The sequence below is a fragment of the Prionailurus viverrinus genome, chromosome C2, assembly GCF_022837055.1.
Source record: "Prionailurus viverrinus isolate Anna chromosome C2, UM_Priviv_1.0, whole genome shotgun sequence".
In the NCBI taxonomy this organism is placed as follows: Eukaryota; Metazoa; Chordata; class Mammalia; order Carnivora; family Felidae; genus Prionailurus; species Prionailurus viverrinus.
The window spans coordinates 120060534-120082288 of NC_062569.1; the positions used below are offsets into that span (position 1 = coordinate 120060534).

The window sequence follows — 21755 nt, forward strand, 5'->3', positions numbered from 1 at the left end:
ACGTTTTTATTTATTTTTGGGACAGAGAGAGACAGAGCATGAACGGGGGAGGGGCAGAGAGAGAGGGAGACACAGAATCGGAAACAGGATCCAGGCTCCGAGCCATCAGCCCAGAGCCTGACGCGGGGCTCGAACTCACGGACCGCGAGATCGTGACCTGGCTGAAGTCGGACGCTTAACCGACTGCGCCACCCAGGCGCCCCTAAAATTTGAGTTTTTGAACTTAATTCATTGATTCTAAGTCTTCCATTAGAGCAAAACCCAACAACAACAACAACAACAACAACAACAACAACAGCGTGTTTACTCTTTTCAGCATGATATTGTAGACAATCAAATACTTATTTCCCTTTAGTCTTTATTTTTCCTAGGCTAAATAATCATAATTCCTATAATCAGGTCACGCATTATATCATTCTCAGGTACCTCACCACTTTGATTATTTTCCTTTGGGCATCCCTTGAATTGTCAATAACATTTCAAGAGAACCACTAAAAACTGAATATAGTACCTCAGATGTTGTCAGACAAACATAGATGAAGTGAGCCTAATTTCCCATGATTTAAATTCTAGAGAGTCCAACAACTCTAGCCTTACATATTATCTTGTGAGAATTATGGAACACCAGGAAGGACAGTATTTTTAAGTATTGACTGATGCTTGCCATACTTCATTCCATTTTAGCCTGTCACCTCTCCTCCATTTAGGTCACTAGACTTTACACAGGCATTGCCTCAAGGAGGAGTGGCAACTATGGAAATTCCTGGCTTTTAAGCTTAAAAAGAAAAAAAAAGCAACGCAAGAATACTTGAAGATCAAGTTTTTCCTGCCTTTGAAGAGATAATAATTCTCTGGGCTAGAAGAAATAGGGAAGAATTACAGAGGAAGCTAGAGAGTTAGACACTGAGGAAGGCATAGGAGAGCAGTTTTCTGTGCCCTGTCCTGTCCACTTCCACCATCACCTTTGGAGTTGGTCCTGAAAAGGAGCAATAAAAGTCAGTCAGAACTAAAATTTGAAAGGATACGATACCTGTGTCTCTGCCCTTTGTTTAGCTGAGAGGCAGCAGCCTGCCGAGAATGTTACCATAGCATGAGAAATGAGTAGAGGTGGCTTTGTGGGGAGTCAGAACTAAGAACTGAAACAACCATGTTCTCCCTCCCCACCCCCCACCCTAGCCCCACAATTAGCCAAATGCCATTTCAGGAGAAGGGAAAAATCTGAAATGTCCAGTTTAACCTGAAATCATGAGTGTACCCAGAAAAAGTTGAGAAAATCCATCAGTGACTGAGTTTACTTGTACTTGACTAAGATTACCTTTTCTGCCTTTAGGAGCACTGAATGCTATATGCTGTAACAGGGAATAAGTTATGTTTTAGAAAAATACTGTCAACTTTTTAGCACACCCAAGGACACAACTTAAAAATATTCTGACAGCTACAGCTGGTTTGCTTGTGAATGAAAAAGGTATTGGATTTGGATTTAGAAGATCTAAGTGTAAATTACCACCTCTACATATTTGGCCACGTGTATCGTTTCTCTTTTAGCAATAGTTTCATCAGGAAAAACACATATTCTGACTTTCTCATAGCGGAATGAGATATTAGGTGAGCTAAATTCCTGCAAAATAGTTTTGTAATATTTAAATTGCCAAAAATATATTACCATTACTCTATTTCTACCAGGTAGTTGTGGTCTTAAAATTATGCTAGGTTGAATATAAGTAATTTGATATTACATTTTGATATTGAGTATAAGGAGACACTCTAGTTTGCTGCTTTTCAGATTTTAATGTGCATAGGAATCACCTGGAAGATCTTATCAAAATGTAAATTCAGATTCAGCAGGTTTGGCCCGGGACCTGAGATTTTCTACTTCTAATTTTCTACTTTCTACTTCTAAGTAGATTTTCTACTTTCTATTATCTACTTTGTAGATAATAATTGTGCTGGACTATAGACCACACTTGGAGGAACAGTGCTGTAGTTAACAACTAGTTTTTGTACATTTACTGAGCTTGAAGTAACAATTAAAATTTAATATTGCACCTCACATTGCCTCAGCAAAAGCTCCCACATTTCTTTATCTCTCCCATCTGTTCATATCAAGTTCTTCATATTCTCAGCATATCTGATATGGATGATGTCATGACCTGATTATCAAATGCTCTGAAATTACTTTTAGAGTTTTTTTTTTATATTTGTTATTATCCATAAAGAACATGGTGTGCTTCCAGGGAAAGTATAAACAAACAGTTCAGTCCTTGAGAATTTATGAGATTTAATCCCACAATTTGGCAGCAGACATACCGTTATTTCAGTTATTCACTTTTAAGAAATGAACAAAATTTATATTTGGATATTATAAGTAAGAAAGTGAAACAAGTATTAAGGCAATAGAGGTACTGTTTTATTTTGTTTGTTTTTACTGTCTCTGTCTTTTTGAGATTCCAGGAAGGTGGTGTCTGTGGTGGAACAGGTTGTTGTCACTCATGCTTCTGTCGCTCTGGTGGGCACCACTGCTGTCTAGGGTACAGAACATCATGGCAGACATTAGAAATGATGTCATTTATTCAGCTGCTAAGAAAACGTTGTACACAAGAGACTGTGGCTTGCTTCTAGGATAGAATGGGTAGAAGCATCCAGAATTGCCAAATATACACATCAACTTCTCTCACCATCCCTTTTTAGATATGGTATGCACACTGGCTAAGAACTGGACTGTGGAAACAGATTACCTGAGTGGATAATGTTGAGGAAATCGCTTAATCACTTGGTACCTTGATTTCCCATCTGTATAATGGAGATAATTATTGTATTTAGCTCATGAAGCTTTTTTGAGGATTAAATGAGTTAATATATGTAAAGTGCCAGGCACATAGCGGGTACTATATAAAAGTTGACTATTATCATTATTATTATCTTTATCACCATTGTTACTGTTACTTCATTTCCTTATCCTGATCAAGTTTCTGTTGTGGTTAGATAACTTCAGGCGGTATGTCTCTACCTATACTGCCAGGGTAGACATGATTTTCTTAATCTTTTTGGACACTAACATATGAAGGATGAATGGCGATAATTTATTGTCATGGGAGATGATATGAATCTGCTGAAATTGCGATGGATTTTATATTTTTCAGTTGTGCTACAGTCGTACTATATTAAAGAAAGTACTGATTAAAAACCTTAGAAAATGAAAGAAAAAGTATTTTCAAAGGTATTGAAAATACTCACCACATCTAACATTTTATCATTATTCTATAGACAGTATGAGAAGAGACGTGTTTGAAGACAATTTACTCGCCAAAAAGGGAATGAAAATTAGGCTAAAAAGTAATTAAAGTATATTTTCTGGATAAAGTTCACATAAAATATTCTTAGCATCTGTGTTCTTCCTATTTGGTGTCGAAAGAGACCAAAACAAAAACATTATAGATTAACAATTCCACAACATTTACAGATCACAGACAGAGTCGTCCAATTCAAATTAACTTCAGCAGGTTTACACTGTACTTACATTTGGTACTGTGTGAGTCACCAAAGAAATATCTAACTCTGCCTTTTCCCCCATGGAATTTATTGTTTTATCTTTTCATAAGGGAGGCAGTTATGATAATTGAAATGATCAAGGCAAAGTAACGAACAACAATAATAATAATTGCATACAATCAAGTCACAAAATATAAGGTGCAGGCAGTACAAATGATAATGGTATAAAAGAAATCAATTTTAAAATGTTAAGATCTGCTTCCTAGAAGAGGTGCCACTTATAATGGGCCTTGGAAGTAAGTGGGATTTTGAATATATTCCAGGCATCTAAAGCCACAGGGATAATAATGTTAAGACATCCTCTCCAGTAATCTATTTATATAATAAGAATGAAATAGGCAGTTGGGAGGCAAATAAATCACTTTCAGGATTTGAAGATACATGCATACCTCATTTTTGGATCAAACACAGTGCATGAAAATTTGGCAAAACCAAACAAACAACAGACAATGGAGTAATTTTTTTTGTTTGTTTCATAAGTTATTGGCATTCAAAGTGGTCCAGAAAGGTTTCCTTAAATGCAAAACCTCTTTTGTGTTTATTAAACATAAATTGCTTTCAAAAATTGTTATTTACTCTCAATGTTCTAGGTTGACACCTCTTGTACAAAGTGACATCACAGCCCTTAATACCATTTTGTGCCTGGTGATCATAGGAAGTTATGTGGCATAGCTTTTCCTCTCTGCTTTCTCTCTTCTGAATGACAGCAACATGGGCCTTTGGCTTCATTAATCCTAAAATATTTAAATCAAATTATAAAACTAATGTATTAAAAATGAGAAATAAATTCAAACCACATTGTTCTGGCTGCTGTGATTTATTACTCCAATTGGTCTTTGTCTGTGGCTAGTTAGCCCGGTGGGTTAGAACAGAGTGTTAATGATGCCAAGATCAAGAGTTTAATCCTCCCTGGCCTACTTAGCTTTGTTCCATTTCATGGATAGAACCATACCCCCACCCAGACCAGACTTCATGTGATTGTATTCCACTTGTCAAAGGCTGACAAAGACAATGGACTTAAATTGGCCCAGGTCTACCATTACTACCAGGAAAACCAGCGAAGAAACAGACAAGGAACTCAAGGTACATAATGAACTAATGGTCTGTCATTATCTTCCATGAAGACAAATGATTCTATCTCATGGTTAAGTACATATTCTTTGGTGATGTTTTAATTCAGGCTAAGGAGTGTCCTGACATCTCTTCATCTCATCTCATTGTTTCCCAACTTAGAGACTTTTATTATTAAATCTCTATAAAATACACTATATCAGTAATACTATGAAATCCTACAATACCAGCCAAAATTAATTCTTGAAAACAGACCTCTACAGAGAGAGCAAGTGGACTGTTTTAGGAATACATTCTAGGTGGTAAAAAGAGGTACTAAGAGAGGGTCATGGCCAACTTTCCACAAGTCAGAACTAGGGAAGCAGGTGCTGCCAGTTTGCTATGTGTCTCTTCTGGATCAGTGGGAGATATTTAAAACCTCACTATATATTAAGCAAACCAAACTATGGGGATTAGAAGTAGCCTCATTATTAATTGTAGATAGGTGAAACTTTATCCTTCGAGTCTTTAAGTGAGGTCTTCAACTTGTAACTTGCACTGTGTACGCTAACCTAAAGATGTTATAAAAGGAGTAAATATGTCACAGAAGGGACCACTTTACTAGATGTTGAAAACCATTAGAAAAAAAAGTGCCACCTTGAATCAGAGTACAAAAAAAACCTCTGTAAGAAGCCCTAAGAAATTCTTGCATGGGTGTTTTTAAAATACTCGACAGAGAGAACATGCTATTATGAGCTTACCCATTAAATGTTACAGGTTGAAAGTGAATAAAATAATACAAAACATAACAGGCATGTGCCATGCATAACTCTCACATGTGTTACACCCTAGATTGTCCTTGAATTCATGGGACTGGATGGATGCTTGCTTTGTGTGTTTTTAGGTCAGAACTCATAAAAAGACCTGCAAATTATGTGGGTTTTTAAATAAGTTTATTTATTTATATTTGAAAGAGAGAGAGAGAGAGAGAGAGAGAGAGAGAGAGAGAGAGAGAGAGGAAGTGGAGGGGCAGAGGGAAAGGGAGAGGGAGAGAGAGAATCCCAGGCAGGATCCCTACTGTCAGTGTGGAGCATGACATGGGGCTCCATCTCACCAAATGAACCTGTGAGGTCATGACCTGAGCCCAAATCAAGAGTCCAGCCACTTAACTGACTGAGCGCCCCATGGTTGTTTGGTTTTTTTTTTTTTTAATTTTTGATTGTTCTATGATAAATCTTGTTCTTGATTTTTGTCTGTTCCACAACTTGCAAAGGTAGGTTTGTAACAGGGAAATGCATTAACATTTTGAAGTTCAGCATGGGTCAGGTGGTGCCTTATGAGATTTATGTACATTATTTATCCTCATAGAAGTCCTATATATCTGATTATCTTTACTAGATATGAGAAAACTGACATTTTTTTCTGAAGGCAGTGTTTATGCTCTTTTAATTCTTCATGTGAATATCTGAGAGCCCGATGGTGACCCTGCATTTTATTGTCACCCCACAGCCTGGCCAGCTCTGCCCTCCTTGTAAGGAGGTCTGTTACCAGGGACTTCTCTAATCACCCTCTCCTATGCAGCTTGATATCCTGGCCACCTGCCTACTCTGGCCACTCTTCTTTACTCCATTTAAAGTCCTTGTTTCCTGAAACCAAGGCCATGTTTCTGGTGGTATCATATGCTATTCAATTTTTAACAGATTATGAAGGAAACAAAGAAAAATTAACCAGAAAAGTACTTTTGAGATAAAAACTCACAATTCAACCCAAAAAGAAAAATTTTAAGCTGCTCCTATAATCCCTTGCAGTTATTTTTCCTGTTGAACTTGGGAATTTTCAGGAGTTCCTTGTTTAGTTATTTCCAAACCAATTCTTAAAGCTAGAAACCCAGAAATTATGGAAAGAACTTAAATGTCCATCAAGTGATGAATGGATAAAGAAGATGTGGTTTATATATACAATGGAATACTACTTGGCAATGAGAAAGAATGAAATCCTGCCATTGACAGCAATGTGGATGGAACTGGAGGGTATTATGTTACATGAAATAAGTCAGTCAGAGAAAGACAGATACCATATGTTTTCACTCATATATGGATCTTCAGAAACTTAGCAGGAGACCATGGGGGAAGGGAAGGGGATAAAAAAAGTTACAAACAGAGAGGGAGGGAGGCAAACCATAAGAGACTCTTAAATACAGAGAACAAACTGAGGGTTGGTGGGGGTTGGGGGAGAGGGGAAAGTGGGTGATGGGCATGGAAGAGGGCACTTGTTGGGATGAGCCCTGGGTGTTGTATGTAAGTGATGAGCCATGGGAATCTGCCTCCAAAACCAAGAGCACACTGTACACACAATTTGACAATAAATTATATTTTAAAAAAAGAAAAGAAACCCGGGCTTAGCAGAAATTTTAATTCAATTGACCCATTAGACAAATAATTGATCTATAAAGTTTTCTCTTGAGGCTTGTCAATTCTTTGGTAAATCTAGCCTCTTGCCTCCTAAATACATATATGTGAAGTTAGATGTGTATGCAGTTAATTAGACCTAGTGCCCATTTATTATTAAGTGATACGGTTTTTTGGAAGTGTTTTGCAATCAAACACTGTGGTCAGATCCTGGTTCAGTCACTCATGAGCTAGGTGATTTTAAAGTATTTAATTTTTCTGATCTTTAGTTCTTCCATATCTGAAATGGTGATAGCAACTACTGCATAGGATTATTGTAAGAATCACATGAGGGAGATGAAAGCATTTTTAACACAAATGCCTGGTCCATTGCAGATCCTCATAAAGTGTGAGTTCCCTTTATCACCATTTTCTTCATGAAAGTACAAAAATCATAAATACCTGATGTATATAAACTCCCTCCATTTTTCGTCATTCTCTTACAAGAGCACATGCATTAAATCATCTAGTCTATAACCTACATTTCAAGTGGTGAAAATCTACTTTTAAATTAAGCCTATCCCTACAACTGTGAGTATGTTGAACCCCAAAGGATATTATCCCTTAATAAAGCATAATATCATTATCTCATTCAATAAATATTTAATGAATGTTTATAAGGTACCATAATAGTGAATGAAGTATATATGTTTTATGCCTATATGAATCATAATGAAGAGACAAGGGGAAAAAAAAAGGTTGAGAAAAAGCATGTATTTTAAAAGGAAGAGGAGTGTTGAGAAGGCAGTTATTGGAGAGAATAGTGGAGATGGGATGGGTGTACTTTAGATTAGGAAGTGTCTTTGAGAAAGCACATTGAAGCTACAAACTACATGGCAACTAGACCAAGTGTGGGGGGAAGAATTATCCAAGTAAATAATGCATGCAAAGACTAAATAAAAGAGAGAGTTCATTGTGCTGGAACAAATGAATGGATGGCATGTGTTATTGCAAAGTCTCATAGTGGGCAGGAGGAAATGGATAGGAGGCTATGGAGGTAAGTTGGCAGAGGAAGAGAGACAGAAGAAATGAGAAAGACAGAGACAGAGAAAGAGACAGAGAGACACAGAGAGAGAGGGAGAGAGATGGAAAGATAATTTATAATAAAGAGGCACTATATTCACCATCCAACTCAGTGGACATTGACCTAGCCCAGAGTAAGAGTAAGATGGGATGCATGAATCTTTCATTTCTTGAGTTGGTCTAAATTCCCAATGCTTCTCTCCCATTATGTGTGTATCTTGCCAATTTGAGTAAGATTTTAGCATTTAAAAATTAGCATAATTCTTACAAGACATGAGTCCTTAAACATTGACCATACTTCATCTGGTGTTCAATCCAAAAAAAGGTAGTCTTTTCAATGCTAAAGGTCAAATTGTCTGTGTTGAACTTATTAAGACTCAGTACATATTGAAGAAATTTTCAGTAATAATTTGAGCTGCATATGGTTTCATTTGCTTTATTTATTGACTTTAGAACTCCATGTAAGATGTATCTCCACTCTGTAAGTCTTGGGTTCTGAGGAGTGCTCTGGATTGGAGGTTAATTTTTGTGAGTTATTCGTATATTCAGTATAGGTGATTTGAAGATGGATGAGATCTTTTAGGATGAGAGGCTAGAGTAAGATAACTAAAAGGTCTAGGACAAAGCAACCAATAAACTCAATATTTAGAGTTTAAGTAGAGGAGGACTTGGCAGAGGAAACTGAGAATAGCCAAAGTGTAAGTAGAAAGTTTAAGATGGGGGGAGGGGGTGTCATGGAAGGGTGTCAAGAGAAAAGAGAATTTTAAGGAGTGATTAATCCTTAATGTCAAAATTAATGAAGCATCAATTAGGATGCAGTTTGAAAATGAACTTTGAACTTGCTATCATGATCATTATTGGTGATTTTAATAAATTTTAGTGGGGTAATGGGACAGAAATCTGACTGTAAGTGGACTAAATAGAGAATGGAAAGGGAGAATAAGGAGAAAGTGAATTTGAGGGCTTTGAGAATGATAGAGAAGATAGGAGGCAATAGTTACAAGAGAACATGGATAAATGTGCTAGAGAAATACAGTAAAGTTGCTGAGCATTGAAGAAGGCCCATTTAAGGCAGGTGATCCTAGAGGACAACTGAATAAAGTGGCTTATTGCTTAACATGTGAGATTTGACCTTCTGTTCTTACAACTATTCTACTGGTATTACTGGCACCAGCCCTAGATCCAGGCAAACAGAGCCCCTCCCTGGCCTCTGAGTTTTAGAGTAGTCCTCACTGGCCCTCTTCCTGTTGTGCCTCTCTGTAGGGCAAAGGGGACATGCTTACCCAAAACTTCCTTCTTGTACCCCTTTCCCCATTAAACTATTGCATTAGTTTCCTATTGCTGCTGTAACAAATTGCCACAAACTCAGTGGCTTAAAACTATGTAGATTGATTATCTTACAGTTATGGAGGTCAGAAGTCCAAAATGATGTTGGCAAGGCCGTGTTCCTTCTGGTGGCTCTATGACACTCCAGTTGCTTGCCTTTTTTGTCTTCTAGAGGTTCCCTCTGTTCCTTAGCTCATTGCTCCCTTTCATCATCACAGTTATCTGTGGTCTGTAGAGTCCTTCTCACTTCAGATCAATGTGACACTGACTCTTCTGCCTCCTGACTCCTTCTTAAAAGGATGCTTGTGATTACACTGGGCCCAGTCAGATAATCCAGGATAATTTTCCTGTCTTAAAATTTACTCGTTAATAAACTTAATTCCATCAGCAGTCTCGCTCCCTTTTGCTATGTGAGATAGGCATGTTCATAAATTCTAGGGATTAGAATACAACATTTTTGAGGGTTGGACAGGCATCATTCTGCCTAGAAAAACCACGTTTCTTAAGACCTAGGAAATTCCTGTGCAGATGACCCAAACCTGCTTCCTCAGAGCCATGATTGTAGAGTGGGCTGCATTATCAGGGACTCAGCTTAGGCCAGACAGCTAGTCAAGGATCTGCTGTTTGGTGAATTGGGAGGGGAGTAGCTAGATACACAGGTTGAGAAATCCATGTGTGTGTACAGAAGGTTCCATGTTTCTTACACTGGCACCCCAATTAAAGACAAGCCTGGCTGTCATCACTCAGAAAAACAAAACAAAACAAAACAAAACAAAAAACTGCTTTCTTTTTTGCCCTATCTTATCCCAAGAGATATTGGGAAACCTACTTCATGTTACCCTCTCTAATTAAAACTGGTTTGGGGAGTTCACCACACCAAATTCCAGCTGTAAAATTGGGAACATTCTGGGAAATTTGGTGAGTGAGGCAAAAATATAGGGACTGTAAACCCCTGGCTCAGAAGAGTTGGGAACATTTAAGGTAATTTCAATATTCTGTTGGAATTATAGTGGCTGGGTAGAAAAGAGTAAGAGGATCAACACCAATGGGTAGGATCTGGTTCCACATCTGAGCCAGAAGGGAGGTGGGATGGTTTCAGAGAAGGAAGAGAAAAGATAAAAGGGTAAATTTCAGGAACTTCAGCTCAGAAGTGCAAATAATCAAGTTTCATCTCATTTATTTCATCTCAATTATTCCAAATAATTGTGACACCTCCACATAATTAACATGACAGTGAGTACACCAGTGATCAGATCACATTCTCTGATCTGTGTGACTCACAACTGTTAAATGCAATTGGCCTACATTTCTATGCCATCTCTTTTCTAAAACATCAAGGTAACCAAAGGATGATCTAATCTAAAACCTCTTCTTTTGTATACGTATATGCTTAAATGGAAAGCTATGAATATACATACATGCATACATGTGTGTATAGGCATAAATAGATACTATATATATATATATATATATATGCTTGTTTGTATATCCTTATCATGGGGTGATAGAGAACTGAGCAAAGAGTGAAAAGATTTGGGATTTTGGTTAGAGTGTGCCAAAAGGAGACATTAATTCTGTAGGAGACATTAACCAGACCATGTGTTTGCTTATTGTTGAAAGATGTTGAAAGATGTTAGACTAGATGATCTTTTTTGATTCTTTTTCACCCTAAAACTCTAAATATCTACCTGGAAGTCAGAGCTCCAACTTAGCTTTCCTTAACAGGAATTGTTTCTTCTAGATTCTAATTCTGGACAGAATTTATCTTTAGTCTTTCATTTTTTTCCCTCTATCAGTACAATACAGAAATTAAGGAAGGTATCAAAACAAAGATACTGCAGGGGTGCCTGGGTGGCTCAGTCAGTTGAGCATACAACTCTTGATTTTGGCTCAGGTCATGTTCCCGGGGTCGTGGGATCGAGCCCCACATTGGGCTCCATGCTGAGCTTGGAGCCTGATTGGGATTCTCTCTCTCTCCCTGTGTCCCTCTCTACCACTTGCATGCTCTCACTCTCTCTCTAAAATAAAAAAAAACAACAACAAATAAATAAACAGAAAACCAAAAATACTGCAGTATAGAAAGATTTTGCCAAATAACTCCAGACTTTTGAGTCCATGACTTACTGGTATCCAAGAACTACATCTTTGTCATATAATAAATATTTGCACCATAGTAGAGGCCATATGGGGGAATAAGGAAGATGCAGAAATTGGGAGTATGGACATTCTGGATTTAGTTCTGGATTTTTTTTCTAAGTCAACAAATATATACTGAACATCTTCTAAATGTTAAATAACAAGATATAAGTGCTCTCTGCAAGTCTAGTAGAGGAGATATATTGAACATGTAATTATACCAATAATAATGAGCTACAGATACATTAAGTTATTTGAAGATACAGTTGGAAGATACAGTGCTTCAAACAGGGGGCTTGCTGTAGAGGAAAGGGGGCCCTTGCAAACTAGCTTTGTGGTCTAATTCATCACTTTACAGTCTAGGTCCAAAGTTCCTCACATAACAAGGAACTTCTCATTCTAACATACAGTGGAGATCCTGACACAGAATCTAAAACCATGTTCCATGTTCTGACCTGAACTGATTTCAGATATGCTTGGATCCCCTACGAGTTTGTAAGTTCCTTGAAGAGTTTTCTTTTCCCCTTTTTAGAATACTTTATACAATAAATGTTTATTAAGCCAGGTATTATATGATTTAGATTACAGATAAAAGAAATCACAGTCCCTGCTCTTACGTGGCCATGGTCATACTGGGGAAAAAAGCAAATGGGAAATTTCAAATCAAGTAGTTGGTATGGTGAGAGCAGTGTTCACAGGGTGCTGGAGTTGCCAAGAGTAGAGGCATCAAAGCTGGTCTTCAGTGGATGTTCTGGAAGATGGTTCCCTAAAGAACAAAAAGGAGGTAGCAAGTGAAGAAGGTAAAGGGTGTTGGTGCAGATGTTCTGGTAATATATAATAAGACAAGGTCATAGGAGTTAGCAAGCTCTTTCCTGGAAAGGGAGGTCTAAACTCAGGTGGCTGAATGGACAGTTATAGGAGATGGTGACATAGACAGGGACCAGAATTTGAAGATTAAAGAGTTGGGACTATACACTGTAGGGAGCTATTATAAAATATTTTTTAAAGAGGGACAAACATTATTACTCTCTTGGATCTGCAGTGGCTGGAACAGAAAACAGTAAGAGGATAAATTGTGTGAAGAATGGATCAGAAGAGGGTTAAGGTTGGGCCTAGAAATCAGGTAGAAGCCTCCTGCAGGAGTCTGGGTGAAAGATGCCAAGTGAACTAAGGATTATAGCCACCGAGATAAAAGATGAAGGCACAGAGTCAGAAGTGTAAAAGTTGGGATCAAGTGGACTTAGACCAGAAGCAGGGACCGTAAGAAGAAGAAAGAAGTGTCTGATGATTCTCAGATTTCTAACTCAGCAACTGGTAGGTGGGAGTTTCAATACCTGAGCTGGAAGTTAAAAGAGGAGGATCAGGTTGGGGCTATGGGGAAATATTAGTGCTATTATGACTGAGGTTCCTATGGAACATCTATGTGGAAACATCTAGACAGAAGCCAGATAGATGAACCTGGAACACAGGAAAGGAGTATGGCCAGAGGATGTCAATTTTTAAAAAGACAGTGGTAAACATTTCAAATAAGTTTGCATATGTCTTATTGATAGGAATACTTCTTCATGACAAAAAGCACAAAATCCAAGCTGTGAAAGCCTGTCATAAATATATTTTTAATATTTAGTAGATGAAAGAATGAATGAGTGAATAAGAGTTGTTATAATAGCAAAGAGTTCCTGTCAAATTATTATAGTTTGTGTATTTGGGTGTATAGTGTGTGCACGTGTGAATATATATGTATTGATGTATGTATATCTATGTAGTTATGTATGCACACATACACATTCATATCAAGATTAGCAATAAATTAATACTGTGCATCTGTATCAGTCAGCTAGGGCTGCCATAACAAAAAGGACTGGTTGCCTTAAGCAACAGAAATTTACTTTCTCACAGTTTTGAAGTCTGAAAGTCCAAGATCAAGCTGCCCTCAAGGTGAGTTTTTGGTGAGCCCTCTCCTCCTGGCTTGTAGACTGCACCTTCGCACTGGGTTTCACAAGTCCTTTCCTCTGTGCCAGTGCAGAGAGCAATCCCTGGTGTCCCTTCCTCTTCTTATAAAGACACCAGTTAGTAATCTTAATTACCTCCTGATAGGCCCTGTCTCCAAACATAGTCACAATGAGCGTTAGACTTCATTGAATTTTGGGGGGACACGATTCAGTCCATAACAACATCAGTGCATTTGACGTCCACATCAATTTTTTTCTCAGAGAAAGGGTAGTCTCTGGGAAAACAAAGAAACTGTTCTGTGTCATAAAAGAGGATACCTATATTTAAAGGGAGAGATATGCTTGGTAAAGGTCAAAGAGTTTACTGATTTGTAAATAATTATAATTATTTTCCACTTTACTTGGTTATATCAAAATACAATCATATTCCTACAGATTTTTTTTTTTTCTTTTTCATTTTGGAGAGGATTATAAGCTACTTGCAAGTAGATAAACCTGTCATAGCTGAATGGGTTTAATTGGTTGTTATTGCCTATTGCTCTATGGAAACCAGGCAGGAAAAGCCAGAAAAGGTTGACGTCCCACAAGAATGTCATACCATGAAGGTGTAAACTTAAAGCGGAGATCACTTGTAGAAAACTGTGTTGCATTCTTGGCATGTGTGCATTTGGCAATAAAGTTAACTTTCACTTACTGTTAGATTTAATGGAGGGGCTAATGCCAGTTTATTTTGCGCCTGTTCTGTTTTACCTATTTGCACACTTGGCCTTCGTTTAGCTCTGGCCCCGTGTTGCTGCTGCTCCCCCTAAATGCTCCCCCGGGGGTGGGAAGACCCCGCCCTGACAGCCAGGTGACAGAGACAGGGTGGGAAGCCCGAGCTCTGAGGGCGCGGAGCCTCACGCATACCGTTCCCCTCCCACCATCATCCCGCTGCTGGGAGGCGGAGAGGGCTTCGAACTTAGCTCCAATCCGCAGCCGGCCTTCCCCGGGGTCCCCTGCTGGGCGACCCGCCCGCAGCGGACGCAGTTGGAAGAACTTTGCGGAGCTCGGCGTCAGAGCCTGGAGCGGCGAAGTGCTCCCCCTCCTCCCCAGCGGCCCCCTCCCTCTGCCCCCGCCTCCCGGTCCTCGCCCAGGCTCGAGCTCCGGTGATAGGACGAGCTCCGGGCGTGCATTGTGTATATGCAAACCAGAGTCCCGGCTCCCCGGGGCTGCCCTACCCGGCCAGGGCTGAGGCTGCGGCTGGAGCTGCGGTGGGTGCTGCTGTCCTCGCCGGAGCCCGGCGCTGTCATGCCCCCGCCGCGCGGCGGGCCGCTGAGTCCCGGAGCCGCTATATAAGCGCAGGCAAGGGGACATTCGGAGGGGCTGAAGATGAAGGTGCCCGCGCATGGGCCCCCACTGATTGCCAACCCCTCCCGAGCCCGCGCCCAGCGCGGAGCCCGCGGCCGCCCAGGACCCGCCTTCGCCGCAGTAGCAGCTGGAGCAGCGACAGAGGAGGCAGCTACGGCGGTGGCGGCGGCGCCCGTCGCCGGAGCGCGTAGATCGGCGGCGGCAGCTCGGGGGCCGCCGCTGCCCCGGCTGCCATGAGTTGTGCGGAGGTGATGTATCACCCCCAGCCGTATGGAGCGCCCCAGTATCTGCCCAACCCTGTGGCAGCTGCAACCTGCCCCACAGCCTACTACCACCCGGCGCCCCAACCTGGCCAGCAGGTGAGTCACCGACCGGGCAGCCCGCCGGGGGCGGGGGCGGGGGCGAGGGGCACCGAGAGTATCTGTCTGGGACTGGGGCGACGTCCCGCCGGGACGGGTGGCGCGGAGGATGCTCTGGGACCTGCGGGAGCGCCCTTGAGCCGAAAGCCATTAGTAGGGAAGAGGAGAGGCTTCGGGAAGGGACGAGCACAGCAGCCTGGTGGACGGGTGGGGATTCATTACCTGGCTGGGGGCTTCATTGGCTGTTGTCGCCGGAGCTCAGAGGCTGGTCCTCATAGGCACCTTAGCTCTTTGGGCTCAGTTTTCTGAAACTCACCAAGGGCATCTGTCTTAGGAGTATGTGAGTAAACTTCCTTTAAATCAAATATCTTGTTTCCTTTGGAAAGGTGGAGTGTTTCAGGGTTTTGTGGATTAAGAGGATGAAATGTGTCACTGACAATAGGGGAAGCTACCTGGACAGTGAGCTCATGGAATGACCTTTCTGGAACTTTTATGGTGGAATATCGATCTCGTGTAACGCCTGTCAAATGTTACTAGAATTTCTCTGTAGAGTCTGTCTTCTCATGACTGTGACTTAGAGGGCAGGAATTGATCCCAAAGTTCCTCATTCATTTTTAATTCTATCAAAGTGCAGAGGTGTTATAGTTCAGTCTGCTGGGAGTGTGTCGGTCTTCAAGAAGTAACTTTGGATCTCGGGATGTTGGATCTTCACCATGCTGGTGAGAGTGACTGAGAATGTTGTGGCTAAAAAGGGTTCTAGAACCAGGGAGATGATATAGTTCCTTTAGAAGGGAGGATAGGGTGTGGAGAATTTGGCAGTAGGTACCCCTGGACATTCCTCTCTGGACACCAACAGAGTGTGTGTCAAGACTTAGTGCTACAGAGAACACATATGTGAGTATGTGGCACTAGCTTGTACCAAAGTAGAGTCCTCAGACTTTGGGAATTGGGGGGGGGGGGGGGGGGTTGATTTGGTGAGATTTAAAAAAATACAATTTACACACTCTGAGGTGGAGACACTTATCAGGGAACTAGATATGGTTTGGAGATTACCATCCACAGAATTTATTGATTGGATTTTTAAAATTTCTTTGGAACTGTATGTTTTATTATGGTCTTAAGGGTTTGGCTCTTTATTATTATTGATATAGTTGGGTAATATTTTAATTTTAATTTCTGTATTCCCTTTACGTCTGTTTCTTTGCTGTACTTGTAGTGCTACTCTTTGGAAAGAAATCATAATTTCTGCTTAGAATTTAGGGGCTGTAAAATTCAGCTGATTCTGGAACAGGGTACGTGCTAAACAATATTTACCTAGTAAACAATATAAGGTTAACAGGGCCAAGTAGGGCAAGAGAGGAAGGAGCCCCACTTTCTTGCTGTCTTTTTTTTTTTTTTTTTTTTTTAATATTCAGCAGCTTCAGCATTGAAAGCAAGATATAAAGAGGAGATGGGAAAGCATTTTGTAATTTATGGTCAAGGGTGATGGGTTGAAAACATTTTGGCTATGCTGTTTGCTTTTCTTTGGGTTTAAATAGAAAAGACATAGGTAACCACTTAGGTACACATTAGGCAAGTGAGGCACAGAGATGCTGGATATGTTTTATGTGTTTTATAAACACTCAGTCCAAGCTAAACCAACCTATTTCCTCCTCTCCTTTCTTCCATCTTGGAGACTGTAGAACCTTTCAATTGTCAGTTGGAATGTGGACAAGCAACAGACTCAAAATTACTAACCATACAAAAAATGTATTTTCCCCTTTAAAAATAACTTGAGCTATAGAAGTTATGAATAGGGTTTTGTTTTATAGAATTATGAAAATAATTTCATTAATATATGAATATGTGGTGGAGCTTAGGATTGTGAGACTCTTGAACTAGAAAATAAAATTCAGCATCAGAAAAATTCTAAGTTACTCATCATAAAATACAGTTTTTGGTAAGAAGTAACTCCAGTACTCTCACTTTTGCAATAGCGCTACAACTCAATCCCCAAATTTCATTCTTTTGCTAAGACCATCAACAAAATGAAGAATGAGCTTTCTTTTTTGCCTGAGTAGTCCACATTGATTAGTGGCACACATTATTAAGTATCAACTTTACTATACATTAGGGTTCTGTGGCTATCATTCAAGTAGATAATTAGGCTAAGTTGACTTTAAGAACTAAGTTGAGAGGTGTGCTTGGAAATTTTCATGTCACTCTTAGTAAAATGACTTGTTTGAGGTTACTTTTTGTTGTTGTTGTTAAGTAAAGAAACTATTTGACTATAACTGACTAGCGAAATGAAGAGACTTGATAGTCTAACTACTGTTCTTTTACTGTCAGGAGTTTATTTTGATGACCTATATTTTCTATTGGAAAAAAGAGCAAATCAGGAAATTCTTATCAGGCTGACAGCATTTTTAGACTATGTGGTGCGTGGGTGAAGTGGGACTAATATTGACTTGGCCCTAATGCAGTCATCCGAGAATACATATTTTCGTTGTTTTTGCATTCCATAAGGTTTTATCATTATTATCCATGAAGATTGTTTTCTCCGTACATGGGAAGTGACCCCTAATAGCATCTTGCCTCGGAGACAAAAATAAGGGCTACAACTCCTACTGCATTTGAAAAATTGATTTGTTAAGCAGAAAAAAGAAAAGCCGAAAAAGTGATAAAGTTATAAAGAAAGTTGAATGGTCATTTATAAAATGTTAGAAAAGAAAGCATTTAAATTTTGTATTACTTCTGTAATTGATTGTAATAGTGTAACTTTGAATTTATTTTTTCTCAAACCTGTGTAGCTCAGAAGTCCTTGTAAATTAATATATCATAATGGTTTATTATGATGGATTTCATACATAGGTGTATTTTTTCCTCTTAGTGTATGATCATGTAGCTGAAAATTAGTTTTGAAGTAATAGGATATCATACTACAGGCATGTATACTCTGCTTTTCTCATAAAAGCACAAACATGCACCTGAAATTTTAAGTTCAGATTTTTTGTCAAGCATGTCATGCATTGTAGGTGGGTAATAGGTTAATGTCTTAAAAACATAGTTGCCTGCATTCACATCAGGCTGCACTATGATATGTTACTTAGGCATACAGTAGGCTACATGAATTAAAATAATTTGTAAATATGTGTGCAGAGTAAATTTTGTAGTGCCTGACATAAATTACTAGAAATTGCATGGCTGTTAGTAAATCTCGTAGTGTGCTTTATCCAGCCAGGAATTGCTGAGAGATGCTAAGCTCCCTGGTCCTCATGCCCACCATCTCTTTAACATCTCCTCAAGGGAACTCTTGACTCAGTCTCTCAGCACATACTCCAAAGGCATGATGACGCTGCAGAACATGTACAGAAAGGAATGTGCTTGTATTCTAACAGTGACAGTAGGAACTAAGACAAAAAATTTCCAAATATGTGTCAGGAAAAATTGAGGGAAGTGATATGAAATCATAGATTCCCTTCATACCCAGTGGATGTCGCATCTTAAATGTAGACAGTCTGTTACTGTCTAAATCTGCCCCCTACCCCGTTTATTTATAATGTGTACATTAGAAAGATTCTTAAAGCTTTCAGAAATGTGTAGTTTATAGACGTGGTGATGAAAGCAGAAAAAAGTCGTCGCCATTTTCTTAATTGTGTGTAGGAGTTTTTAACAATTACACTTTGAGCTTCATATAAGTTCGAGCATATTTAATCCATCCTCTTCAAGGGTGACAGCTGGAGGAATCTGCATGCATGCTTTCACTTAAAAGAATTAAATGCTCTTAGGAGGCAGAAGTCCAGTTATAAGTTTATGAGGAGTTTTTTTTTTTTCAAACTATTTCTCTGGACTTTGCTACCTTGCTTAGGTCATAAAAACCCCTCAAAGATTCTTTTTGTCAGAAGACACCCTGAAAAACCATACTTCAACCCGTCCTTTTGCAAATGGGAAAATGTATGTTAATAGGGTTGAAATGCCTAGCTAAAAATTCAAAACTGTTCGGTGACAAAATTAAGACCACCAGATGCCCTGCTCCCCAAAGTAGCATCTTTCCACCACGCCATCCCCGTCTCCTAGGCTCTTCTTTTCATTCTTTTTTTTTTTTTTTTTTGCCATTGCACAATAGGCTTATTTTTGTCTTTACTGCTCCAAATCAACTTTTTGATAAAGAAGATTAATATGCAGTAGATTCTTTGGCCTTGGAACTTGAAATTCTTTCCAAGTCCTTGGTAGTGTACTTTTTTAGTTTAGGCATTCCAAAGTCCTTTTGAAAGCATTTGTATTATGCTAATGACTTTTGCTATCCATTCTGCATCCTTTGTTGATGGGGCAGAATATCCACTTAGTAAATGAACGTTTATTTATTTTAAAATAATCTTCAGGAAGTGGTATTAGCAGTCAGCTTTAAGTGCCTCATATATTACTGTTATTCCAACATAAGTTTAGATTCATTAAAAGGAAAGAATACAATTATATCCTAAATAGTTTCAATAGACAGCCAACTTATTTAAGGTGGAGGATCCAATTTTCTTGGAACTGTAAGCAAGGACTTAAGTGGATTTATAAGAATTCATACAGGACTTATTTGAGAAAGAACAGTCCCTATAATTCCACCCTACACAAATTAACTTGCCTGTAGAGACTTAGAAGTTTAAAGTGCCCCATGGTTTTATGCTCCCAATAACTTTCCACCAGAAAATTCAAAGCTAGAGAAAAAAAAATTAAACTTTAAAATAACCAAACTTAACTGTTGTCTCTGGCAGTCAACCAGAATAGAGATTACAATAACGATAGTAAAGGAAGGCTTGGAATCCGTAAAATCGCGTGTGGTGAAGATATGTTCACCAGGAAACCAAATGCCAGGATGAGATGACATTCTTTGGAAAGGAAAGGGTATTTTGGATAGATGCAAGGAAGTCCTGCTTCACCTAACACTTAACGTCCCCCATCTCACAAAGCTGGGGATGGCAGGGACATGAGCCATGCCAAAGTAAATGAGGGTGTTCACAAGGTAAAACCTTGCTATCCTCAGTGTCACTCTTTGGGCTATTACAGCAAAGATGCTGAGCTGACCCCTTTGGGTAGTATATGTGTTTCTGTCTTGTATCTTTCTGTGCAAAGGGAATGTTCAACAAGACTGTAAATTTTATGCTAAGGATGCTTAGGGCAGATCTGACAGCAAACTTGTACATCATACTTTTTGTCTGTCATTCTAAAACCTGGGCACTGAACTTGAATCCAATTCCCATAGGCCCTGTTTCCAGCTAGCTTAAAAAAAAAAAAAATCCCAAACTAATTCATCCAGTAATAGATAATAACTTAAGGTATTATCTCCAGAGAAATGTTTTTATTCAAGAAACAAAAGCAGTCTAACATTTGAATTTCAAGCTCTGGGAGAGACAGTGAAGGAAATAATTTTGGGCAAAACTCTGCCCTGAATCTTTCAAAAAGCACCTCTTTAAGCAGCTGATTTTCTGCTTTATTCATTTAGGAAGACCCAACAATGCCTTGAACCATTAGATCCAAACATCTACTGCTAAAAATGAGTCATATATGCCATATTTATAGATATTTCAGTGGACACCAGATTTATGCCAGTAATTTACAAGTGTGGTTTGAACTGGGTAGCTGAACTATTTTTCACTTGTCTTATGCTTTAGTAGAGGGGATGAAAAAGAAAGAACAGAAAGGAAGAATGACCTAAAGTGAACAGGTGTCCTTTCCTCTTAAAACTGTATGGTTTTGGTATGCCAAAACACTTGTCCTTGCGGGATGGAGTGGTGGAGGTCGGGGGGGGGGGGGGGGGGAGCGTGGCGCAGTGCGGGGATGTGGAAGGATGCATCCTTTCTTGTTACTATGAAGTTACATAAAGGAGATACCAAAACTAATTCCTAGGAATTGGGCTAGATGACCCGTGTCTAGAAATGAGTTAGTCTTCGATGGTCTGTAGGGTTTTTTTTGGCTAGTGTCCTGAAAAATCAGAAGAGGCGGCCAATGTAAGAAACAAAATTAAGTGTGAATTTGTCTAGAGCTCCAGCATGTTGCTTATTAGGATACAGAATAGGACAAGACCTCTGAGATAATCAAGTCTCAAAATTCCTCATTTTCAAAAGAGGAAGCTAAGGGCTAGAGGGCTCGGTGACTTACCTAGATTCATGGACTGATTTTAGTCAAATCCTCCTTCCTATTCCAGTTCTCTTTCTATTATGTGCTCTTCCCGTCTTGACTTCATTGGCACAAGAAAACAATTAGTAATTTGCCTCTTACCTTCTTACTTTTCTTATTTAAAAATTTTAAAATATTAGCTCCTTGGAGAAATTAGACAATTAGCCTTATGGATAAACTGTGAGGTTCTCTTTATTTACCATTGCCCTTCCCATGCTCTGCCAACTAACTATAAGCAGCCTGAGTTTACGGATAGGCTATGACTTTCACCTAGTGGCTCCATGTCTTTGCACAGTTACTGAGATGAAGCAGAAGTTAATTGACAATTTGATAAATAACAGATACATTTTTAAAAATGAAGTCCTACCCTATGTCTAGTAAATAGGCTTATAAAAACATATCAGAAATTCACACACTGAAAA

At 39.3% G+C, this 21755-nt stretch overlaps 2 protein-coding genes across 4 annotated transcripts in view; one reads left to right on the top strand and one right to left on the bottom strand.

The window, feature by feature from the left end:
* Window positions 1-888: 888 nt before the first annotated feature.
* On the bottom strand, window positions 889-15340 carry LOC125174518 (uncharacterized). The gene is made up of 3 exons (XM_047874027.1): window positions 14701-15340; window positions 2427-2523; window positions 889-976 (listed from the first exon to the last, which is right to left on the bottom strand). Exons 1-3 carry the CDS (start codon window positions 15338-15340, stop codon window positions 889-891), a joined length of 825 nt encoding a protein of 274 aa, XP_047729983.1.
* The window catches only part of VGLL3 (vestigial like family member 3), a 49129-nt gene continuing 42032 nt past the window's right edge, over window positions 14659-21755 (top strand). The window contains exon 1 of one of the 3 annotated variants that reach the window (XM_047876019.1): window positions 14659-15189. In XM_047876019.1, coding sequence (XP_047731975.1) covers window positions 15064-15189 — 126 coding nt within the window. In that variant the 5' untranslated portion in view covers window positions 14659-15063. Of the gene's footprint in view, window positions 15190-15283; window positions 15530-21755 lie in introns of those variants that run through there. The other 2 variants (XM_047876021.1, XM_047876020.1) reach the window with 2 other exon arrangements.